Genomic DNA, 10,920 nt, shown 5'->3' on the forward strand with positions numbered 1-10,920 from the left:
CAGGTCTGGGCCTTGGCTTGCAGATCCCTCTCATCAAATGCTTTACGCCTGGCCTGGCGTTCTTTATCTTTCGCTTCCCACTTATGGGCAAGCTGCTGCTGATATTCCTCCCAGCTGAGGACTTCCATCTCTTCACCTTCCTTTCGTTCTATCCCTGGGAATCCGATTAGGTCTGTTCCAGGCTTCTTCCAGCGGTATAACGTTCTCTCGGCATATACTTCCCCCGGTATATTGGCGGGTTTAATCGGAGCCCCCAGGCGATCCTCTATGCCCGAGGCCCAGTCCCATTCCCCAAGGGTCTGAACCCGGCCAGGTTCACAGCTTGGCAGTGCATCTAACGGACCCACTAGGAGTTCCTCGGCTACTGGGGCAGGGTCGGCAACAGTACCTGCTCGTGGCTGTGTCCCAATGTTGGTCGTCTCCTCCGCTGGAGTCTGGGGCCACCGAATAGGACGCTGCTCCAGCAGCTTCACCTTCAGTGCCTCTTTCCATTTGGTCACGGTGCTCAGCTGCATCTGCAGGAGTTGGCAGCTGAGCTCTTCTACTTTCGCTTTCAGGAACTCCGGGACCTCTGTTGACGGCTCACTGTGGCTTTCATCCTGGTTGCTGGGGGAGTCCTCGGCTTCCACCCCACGCTCCAGGTCCTTGCCACTCACCATCTTGTCATCCAGGTTCTTCTCTGTCCCTAGGTCCGGTTCCCGCTCTCTCTCCTGCGTGGGCGTAGCATCTTCTTCTTCTTTCTCCCGCCATTTAGGATCAGGAGGCGGATCTCACTTGCTGACTGGTTTGTCCTTAGGGTGCAGAAGTATTTAGAATGGGCGGCCATAACTTTTCACGCTCTTTTTCTAGTGCTGCCCACAATGTCACGCCCCCAGCGCACCGTATAGGACAGCAATGGTGGCAATTCAATAGTTCACTAATTTCTCAATAAAGCACAGTCTCTGAGGCGCAGAAGACCAAGTCTGCTGGTTCGGTCCATCCTGTTCGTGATGCCAAGTTGGAACGCCCGCCAGGGCCATGGGGTACTCAGTACCAGGTCTGGTACTTAAAGAGATGTGTCACAGCGGCGATTACCCGGTCCATGGCCCTGAGCGCCCATGTTAAAGGAAATGTCTTTAAAGGGGTTTGTGAAATAATAAAAGTTTGTGACGCCACCTGTGGTGCTTGGTCAGGGGTGACCGACGCTGCTTAAAAGGGGTCCTCTGGGGTGATGTTATGGCAGCAGGGATGGTAAGACTTCCCACAGGTGAAGCTGGGTCCCCAGGGATCCCAGTGTGGTTGGCAAGGATGATGTGATGCCGGAAAATAAATGGAGGACACAGGGTTGCAGTCTCTTTACCTGGGTTACTGATAAATTCAGGCAGCCACCGTCCAGGGTACTGGATCACAGGTACAGGCAAGGTCCGGCCGGCTTGGAAGCGAATCTGGAATCCCCTTTACCAGGTGAGGTTGGAAGCCTTCCTACTAGCGTGGTGTTGTAGTCCCTTGCTGCCTTAGACCTCACACAAGGTCCTCACGTTTTCTCTCTGTCCCCCTTGTTGGTAGGACACTACCCTTATGACAGGTAGTTCGAGCCTTTTCACAGGATCTCCATCACGACCCAGGCTCTATCTGCTACTGTGTCCTCAGGTGCTAATGGTGGACAGGTAACTTGAAATCTGCTGTCCACCAGTTTCTGCCGTGAGTGCATAGAGTTACCCCCACAACCTCGATTTTCCGGCTACCGGTATTTGCGCTCAGCGTGGAGGAAGCCCAGTCGCAGCTTCCCTCTCCAGCTCTCAGCTTTCCTTTGCTCCTTTTCCTCCTTCACGCTATCTACAGCTTGTTCTGTCCTTTTCTCTCTCCTTTTCAGGAGCTGCAGCACCTCACATGGCTGCACTGCCCCTTCAGTCTTCCTGACTCTCTCTCTGTCTCTCTCACAGGCTGACTGTGCTCTGTCTCTCTGACAGACTGACTACTTTCCCTGCAGCCAGAATATATATAGGGGATCCACCCACAAGCTGGATCAGAGCTCCCCCTTCTTGCCTGGAGTAAGAGCATGTTGCATGTTTGTGAATACCTGATAAATGGATCCTTCCTTGCTTCCAAGCATGACATCACTCTCCCCGTGAAAAAAGCAATGCTACTGTAACAACCAGGAACCTGGGGTGTTACACTAGCATGGTCAATGTATGTAATCAACATATCTGCAAACATCATTGTTCAGTGGCCATGCATTACTGTTTTGCAAAGATAACAGAAAATAAACTGTAGGAGAAAAATTTTAGAGGTAAATATTCATCCTCCAAGAAAAGTCAATACTTCAGACAACAGTTTAAGATTCTGGGCCTACACAATTTACTTCCAGCATAATTAAGAAGAAATGCTGTGTCCTTGCATACATCAATGTCAAAAAGAAAAAAACAGATGGTATCGGCACCATAAAGGATGATAATAACAAGATAATTACAGAAGACAAAGAAAAGGCGGAGATATTAAAATGCTTGTCTCATCCGTGTTCACCAATAAACTGACAGTTCCAGGGATCATTCAACAAGGCAAAAATTAAAGTTCACCACCAGATTTAACTAGGATGGAGGCCTCTCCTATATTACACAGGATGGAGGCCTCTCCTATATTACACGGGATGGAGGCCTCTCCTATATTACACGGGATAGAGGCCTCTCTTATATTACATGGGATGGAGGCCTCTCCTATATTACATGGGATGGAGGCCTCTCCTATATTACACGGGATGGAGGCCTCTCCTATATTACACGGGATGGAGGCCTCTCCTATATTACACGGGATAGAGGCCTCTCCTATATTACACGGGATGGAGGCCTCTCCTATATTACACGGGATGGAGGCCTCTCCTATATTACACGGGATGGAGGCTTCTTCTATATTACACGGGATGGAAGCCTCTCCTACATTACACAGGATGGAGGCCTCTCCTATATTATACGGGATGGAGGCCTCTCCTATATTACATGGCATGGAGGCCTCTCCTATATTACACAGGATGGAGGTCTCTCCTATATTACACGGGATGGAGGCCTCTCCTATATTACACGGGATGGAGGCCTCTCCCATATTACACGGGATGGAGGTCTCTCCTAGATTACACGGGATGGAGGCCTCTCCTATATTACACGGGTTAGAGTAATACTTTCCCCACACAGTGATTCAGTTTGGCTCACAAATTCTTCTTATGTGGAGACTTTTTAGCAAGAGATCAGTGGTTGCCGTCATGGTGCACATTTCACAGCAATGTTATAGTCAAGTTTATAGAAAACCAATCTCCATTTAAGCTTATTTTTTAAAATTGTTTGGTAAAAACCAGTGCACCCTGGAAAATTATGGAAATGCACAAAGAATATAAAGATTCTACATAAATGTAAACATTGGAGATTATTATCAACCCTGAAAGGTAGCAGAGGTAGCCAGTGGACTACCATGAATCCAAAAGACATAGAGGAGGCATGCAGGAGCTGTACGTATAAGAGCGTCTGCTGAGCAGTCACATTCTGAGGAGCAGATACCTGGAAGGGAAGGGGGCAGAGTTCTCAACACCTGTAGACTGCCATCCAGCAGGTAACAGCGGCCATTCACATACATATTATTTCCACAGGTTCTCCTCAGGGTTGGTCCACAAGCCTCATAGAAAATAACAGAAGAGTTATATTGTAGGACCCACATAGGATGAAGAACAAGAAACGTAGAAGTAAATAAAGAAGAAGTCAAGCGTAAAAAAAAGAAATATCCAATAACAAAGCATATAAACAATGACATAGAATAAAGAAAAAGATCCTACAACATGGCACATAAAACATAGGACAAAGAATAAAGAAGAAGATCCTACAACATAACACATAAAACATAGGACAAAGAATAAAGAAGAAGATCCTACAACATAACACATGAAACATAGGACAAAGAATAAAGAAGGAGATCCTACAACATAACACATGAAACATAGGACAAAGAATAATGAAGAAGATCCTACAACATAACACATAAAACATAGGACAAAGGATAAAGAAGAAGAATCCTACAACATAACACATAAAACATAGGACAAAGAATAAAGAAGAAGATCCTACAACATGGCACATAAAACATAGGACAAAGAATAAAGAAGAAGATCCTACAACATAACACATGAAACATAGGACAAAGAATAAAGAAGAAGATCCTACAACATGGCACATAAAACATAGGACAAAGAATAAAGAAGAAGATCCTACAACATGGCACATAAAACATAGGACAAAGAATAAAGAAGAAGAATCCTACAACATAACACATAAAACATGGGACAAAGAATGAAGAAGAAGAATCCTACAACATGGCACATAAAACATAGGACAAAGAATAAAGAAGAAGAATCCTACAACATGGCACATAAAACATGGGACAAAGAATAAAGAAGAAGAATCCTACAACATGGCACATAAAACATAGGACAAAGAATAAAGAAGAAGATCCTACAACATAACACATAAAACATAGGACAAAGAATAAAGAAGAAGATCCTACAACATGGCACATAAAACATAGGACAAAGAATAAAGAAGAAGATCCTACAACATGGCACATAAAACATAGGACAAAGAATAAAGAAGAAGATCCTACAACATAACACATGAAACATAGGACAAAGAATAAAGAAGAAGATCCTACAACATGGCACATAAAACATAGGACAAAGAATAAAGAAGAAGATCCTACAACATGGCACATAAAACATAGGACAAAGAATAAAGAAGAAGAATCCTACAACATAACACATAAAACATGGGACAAAGAATGAAGAAGAAGAATCCTACAACATGGCACATAAAACATAGGACAAAGAATAAAGAAGAAGATCCTACAACATAACACATAAAACATAGGACAAAGAATAAAGAAGAAGATCCTACAACATGGCACATAAAACATAGGACAAAGAATAAAGAAGAAGATCCTACAACATGGCACATAAAACATAGGACAAAGAATAAAGAAGAAGAATCCTACAACATGGCACATAAAACATGGGACAAAGAATAAAGAAGAAGAATCCTACAACATGGCACATAAAACATAGGACAAAGAATAAAGAAGAAGAATCCTACAACATGGCACATAAAACATAGGACAAAGAATAAAGAAGAAGAATCCTACAACATAACACATAAAACATGGGACAAAGAATAAAGAAGAAGAATCCTACAACATAACACATAAAACATAGGACAAAGTATAATGAAGAAGATCCTACAACATGGCACATAAAACATAGGACAAAGAATAAAGAAGAAGATCCTACAACATAACACATAAAACATAGGACAAAGAATAAAGAAGAAGATCCTACAACATAACACATAAAACATGGGACAAAGAATAAAGAAGAAGATCCTACAACATAAGACATAAAACATGGGACAAAGAATAAAGAAGAAGAATCCTACAACATGGCACATAAAACATGGGACAAAGAATAAAGAAGAAGATCCTACAACATAAGACATAAAACATAGGACAAAGAATAAAGAAGAAGATCCTACAACATGGCACATAAAACATAGGACAAAGAATAAAGAAGAAGATCCTACAACATAACACATAAAACATAGGACAAAGAATAAAGGAGAAGATCCTACAACATAACACATAAAACATAGGACAAAGAATAAAAAAGAAGAATCCTACAACATGGCACATAAAACATGGGACAAAGAATAAAGAAGAAGATCCTACAACATGGCACATAAAACATAGGACAAAGAATAAAGAAGAAGAATCCTACAACATGGCACATAAAACATAGGACAAAGAATAAAGAAGAAGAATCCTACAACATAACACATAAAACATGGGACAAAGAATAAAGAAGAAGAATCCTACAACATAACACATAAAACATAGGACAAAGTATAATGAAGAAGATCCTACAACATGGCACATAAAACATGGGACAAAGAATAAAGGAGAAGATCCTACAACATAACACATAAAACATAGGACAAAGAATAAAGAAGAAGAATCCTACAACATGGCACATAAAACATAGGACAAAGAATAAAAAAGAAGAATCCTACAACATAACACATAAAACATAGGACAAAGAATAAAGAAGAAGATCCTACAACATAACACATAAAACATAGGACAAAGAATAAAAAAGAAGAATCCTACAACATGGCACATAAAACATGGGACAAAGAATAAAGGAGAAGATCCTACAACATAACACATAAAACATAGGACAAAGAATAAAAAAGAAGAATCCTACAACATGGCACATAAAACATGGGACAAAGAATAAAGAAGAAGATCCTACAACATATCACATAAAACATAGGACAAAGAATAAAGAAGAAGAATCCTACAACATGGCACATAAAACATAGGACAAAGAATAAAGAAGAAGAATCCTACAACATGGCACATAAAACATAGGACAAAGAATAAAGAAGAAGAATCCTACAACATAACACATAAAACATAGGACAAAGTATAATGAAGAAGATCCTACAACATAACACATGAAACATAGGACAAAGAATAAAGAAGAAGATCCTACAACATGGCACATAAAACATGGGACAAAGAATAAAGGAGAAGATCCTACAACATAACACATAAAACATAGGACAAAGAATAAAGAAGAAGAATCCTACAACATGGCACATAAAACATAGGACAAAGAATAAAGAAGAAGATCCTACAACATAACACATAAAACATAGGACAAAGAATAAAGAAGAAGATCCTACAACATGGCACATAAAACATAGGACAAAGAATAAAGAAGAAGATCCTACAACATAACACATAAAACATAGGACAAAGAATAAAGAAGAAGAATCCTACAACATGGCACATAAAACATAGGACAAAGAATAAAGAAGAAGATCCTACAACATGGCACATAAAACATAGGACAAAGAATAAAGAAGATCCTACAACATAACACATAAAACATAGGACAAAGAATAAAGAAGAAGAATCCTACAACATGGCACATAAAACATAGGACAAAGAATAAAGAAGAATCCTTCAACATGGCACATAAAACATGGGACAAAGAATAAAGAAGAAGATCCTACAACATGGCACATAAAACATAGGACAAAGAATAAAGAAGAAGATCCTACAACATAACACATAAAACATGGGACAAAGAATAAAGAAGAAGAATCCTACAACATAACACATAAAACATAGGACAAAGAATAAAGAAGAAGAATCCTACAACATAAAACATGAAACATAGGACAAAGAATAAAGAAGAAGAATCTTACAACATGGCACATAAAACATAGGACAAAGAATAAAAAAGAAGATCCTACAACATAACACATAAAACATGGGACAAAGAATAAAGAAGATCCTACAACATGGCACATAAAACATAGGACAAAGAATAAAGAAGATCCTACAACATGGCACATTCCTCTCCCCTCTGTACCAGTCTGTCTCTGTAAACCTGTTTACTGTAATCAATATCTATAACCCTGTATTTAACCCCTTTCTCGTGTACAGCACCATGGAATTAATGGTGCTATATAAATGAATAATAATAATAATAATAATAACATGGGACAAAGAATAAAAAAGAATAAATCCTAATCCTACAACATAACACATAAAACATAGGACAAATAATAAAGAAGAATAATCCTACAACATGGCACATAAAACATGAGACAAAGAATAAAGAAGAAGAATCCTACAACATATGACATAAACATAGGACAAAGAATAAAGAAGAAGAATCCTACAACATAACACATAAAACATGGGACAAAGAATAAAAAACAAGAATCCTACAACATAAGACATAAAACATAGGACAAAGAATAAAGAAGAAGATCCTACAACACGGCACATAAAACATAGGACAAAGAATAAAGAAGATCCTACAACATAACACATAAATATAGAACAAAGAATAAAGAAGAAGATCCTACAACATAGGACACAAAACATAGGACAAAGAATAAAGAAGAAGAATCCTACAACATAACACATAAAACATAGGACAAAGAATGAAGAAGAAGAATCCTACAACATGGAACATAAAACATAGGACAAAGAATAAAGAAGATCCTACAACATGGCACATAAAACATGGGACAAAGAATAAAGAAGAAGAATCCTACAACATAACACATAAAACATGGGACAAAGAATAAAGAAGAAGATCCTACAACATAACACATAAAACATGGGACAAGGAATAATGAAGAAACCTAGAACATGATACATAAAACAGGACATATAAAGACGAAGAATCCTACAAGATGATATGTAAAATATGAAGGTAAGACATGTAAAAAAGACAGAGCCAATAATATGGCACCTGGACATAAGAAATAAAATACAGAGCACAAAGCTGTAAAATACTCAAGTCACCGACCAGTAACTGAAGAGGTTTCTCCTGACGGGACAGAGACAGCCCAAGAGAGATGTGATCATCGTCTGGAGATCCTGCAGCAGATCACAGGCAGGTCTGAGAATAGGATCATTCTGGACACATATGTATTCCATTACATGGATTCAGCAATGTATCAGATCTTTATTTTTACATCTCGATTATCAGATCTCTCACTTGTTGGAATGTGGGCACATTATTACCAGTGATCGTGATTGGAAAGCAGCTCGTGGACTCTGGATCACAGCGATATAACTGACCAGTTTTATCTGTTGACTCTGGATAGCAGGGGGCACTAACGATCACCCTGTAATGAGACACCAGACATGTCATGAGATGCCCTCTCCCCCAGGATGGATTGTCATTTCTGGACCTTCTAGAGAATGCAGCAGATAATTCTCTCACCATTTTTCCAGCTGTATGACCTGGTGTCCGAAGCTGGGGTCACTGTTCTGGAAGACGACTGGCTGTTCTATGTCCACAAAGATGGTGGTGGCCAAAGATAGGACTGAAATCAATGAAAAACACCCAAGATGTAAGTATAATACCACAAATAAATGCATGAGCGACGATGTCCACTCCCAAATCGTTCCACTAGAATAATGTCCACTCCCTGGTCATCCACTGGAGTAATGTCCACTCACTAGTCATCCACTGGAGTAATGTCTACTACTTGGTCATCCACTAGAATAATGTCCACTCCCTGGTCATTCACTGGAGTAATGTTCACTTCCTGGTCATCCACTGGAGTAATATCCACTTCCTGGTCATCCACTGAAGTAATGTCAACTCCCTGACCATCCACTAGAGTAATATCCACTTCCTGGTCATCCACTGAAGTAATGTCAACTCCCTGATCATCCACTAGAGTAATGTCCACTTCCTGTTCATCCTCTGGAGTAATATCCACTTCCTGGTCACCCACCGAAGTAATGTCCACTTCCTGGTCATTCACTGGAGTAATATCCACTTCCTGGTCATCCACTGAAGTAATGTCCACTCCCTGGTCATCCACTGGAGTAATGTCCACTCCCTGGTCATCCACTGGAGTAATGTCCACTTACTGGTCATCCACTGGAATAATGTCCACGTACCGGTTATCCATTGGAGTAATGTCCACTACCTGGTCATCCACTGGAGTAATGTCCACTACCTGGTCATCCACCGGAGTAATGTCCACTACCTGGTAATCAACTGGAGTAATGTCCACTTACTGGTCATCCACTGGAGTAATGTCCACTACCTGTTCATCCACTGAAGTAATGTCCACTTCCTGGTCATCCACTGGAGTAATGTCCACTTACTGGTCATCCACTGAACTAATGTCCACTTACTTGTCATCCACTGGAGTAATGTCCACTACCTGGTCATCCACTGGAGTAATGTCAACTTACTGGTCATCAACTGGAGAAATGTCCTCTTAATGGTCATCCACTGGAGTAATGTCCACTACCTGGTCATCCACTGGAGTCGTCACTAGTTTACCGTGCCAGAGAGGAGCTAGAAGACCGCAGCATCTGATTTCTCCTACTCCTGCACTGGTTGGAAGCTCTTCACCTTCATATTAAAAGGTTCAGGTTTCTTTTAGCAGTGCAGGAGTTATTCTGTTGACTTGAAGCTCCTGGAACTTTGCTGCTTTGATGGTCTCAGCTGTTTGCTGCAGGCTGCCTGGTTCAGCAGCAGGAAGAGTTGGTTGAGGAGGCGTTTCGTGTATTTATCTAAAGACTGTTGCATGGTGATTTATCTGTGTGTGTATCCTCATCCTCTCCTATTTGTTTTTTCCTTCCTTCACTCCCCGGTGTTCCCTTCTGTTGTTTGTGAGGGCATATTTGATTCAGGAGCTCAGTAAGATATGTGGCCCCGGCATCTTCAACATCCAAAGTAAACTGGGGAGCAGGGATAGCTGGGCGTCCCTAGCGTTAGGGACAGGGAAGGATCCCCTGGCCCCGGGATATCCCACAATCAAGTCGTGACATTAACTTTGGCAGTAACCGGTTTTTATTTATTATAGAACCAGTGACTGCTCTGACAGGGCATCTGCAGTGGCTCAGCCTGGTGGTGGCAGAGCTAATCACTGTTGTTTTACAGCACCCAAACACGTCTGGTTTAGGGACCGCAACTCCCAAGCAATCCTTAGTGGAGCCCAAGATCTCTTTGCCTGACAGGTTCTCCGAGGAGCGTGATAAGTTTGTTGTTTTCAGGGAGGCCTCTAAGCTTTACTTTAAGTTATGTCCTCACTCCTCAGGAAACGAGGAGCAATGGATGGGAATTGTAATTTCCCTTCTTCTGGGTGACCCCCAAGCATGGGCAATCTCTCTATTGTCTGACTCCGGGGATGGTTGAGGAATTTGTTCAGGCGCTAGGTCATCTATACAATGGCCCCGACCCTCTCTCGTGAGTCCACACTACCTCAGCTGCAGGAGGGAGACTGGTGGACGGAGGAGTATTGCTAGAGAAATTTTCATTCCCTGGTGAAAAAGTGTCTTTTGATATTGTTTACCACCTGTTAT

At 41.0% G+C, this 10,920-nt stretch overlaps 1 protein-coding gene across 1 annotated transcript in view; it reads right to left on the reverse strand.

The window, feature by feature from the left end:
• The window catches only part of LOC143785017 (integrin alpha-M-like), a 47,298-nt gene extending 37,901 nt beyond the window's left edge, over positions 1 to 9,397 (reverse strand). Inside the window, exons 1-4 of the mRNA XM_077273663.1 lie at positions 8,816 to 9,397; positions 8,614 to 8,717; positions 8,396 to 8,466; positions 3,525 to 3,639 (exon numbers count right to left, since the gene is read on the reverse strand). Of these exons, the coding sequence (XP_077129778.1) occupies positions 3,525 to 3,639; positions 8,396 to 8,466; positions 8,614 to 8,717; positions 8,816 to 8,973 (448 nt within the window). The 5' untranslated portion in view covers positions 8,974 to 9,397. The remainder of the gene's footprint in view (positions 1 to 3,524; positions 3,640 to 8,395; positions 8,467 to 8,613; positions 8,718 to 8,815) is intronic.
• Between the last annotated feature and the right edge of the window lie 1,523 nt (positions 9,398 to 10,920).

Source organism: Ranitomeya variabilis, chromosome 7 (assembly GCF_051348905.1).
Source record: "Ranitomeya variabilis isolate aRanVar5 chromosome 7, aRanVar5.hap1, whole genome shotgun sequence".
In the NCBI taxonomy this organism is placed as follows: Eukaryota; Metazoa; Chordata; class Amphibia; order Anura; family Dendrobatidae; genus Ranitomeya; species Ranitomeya variabilis.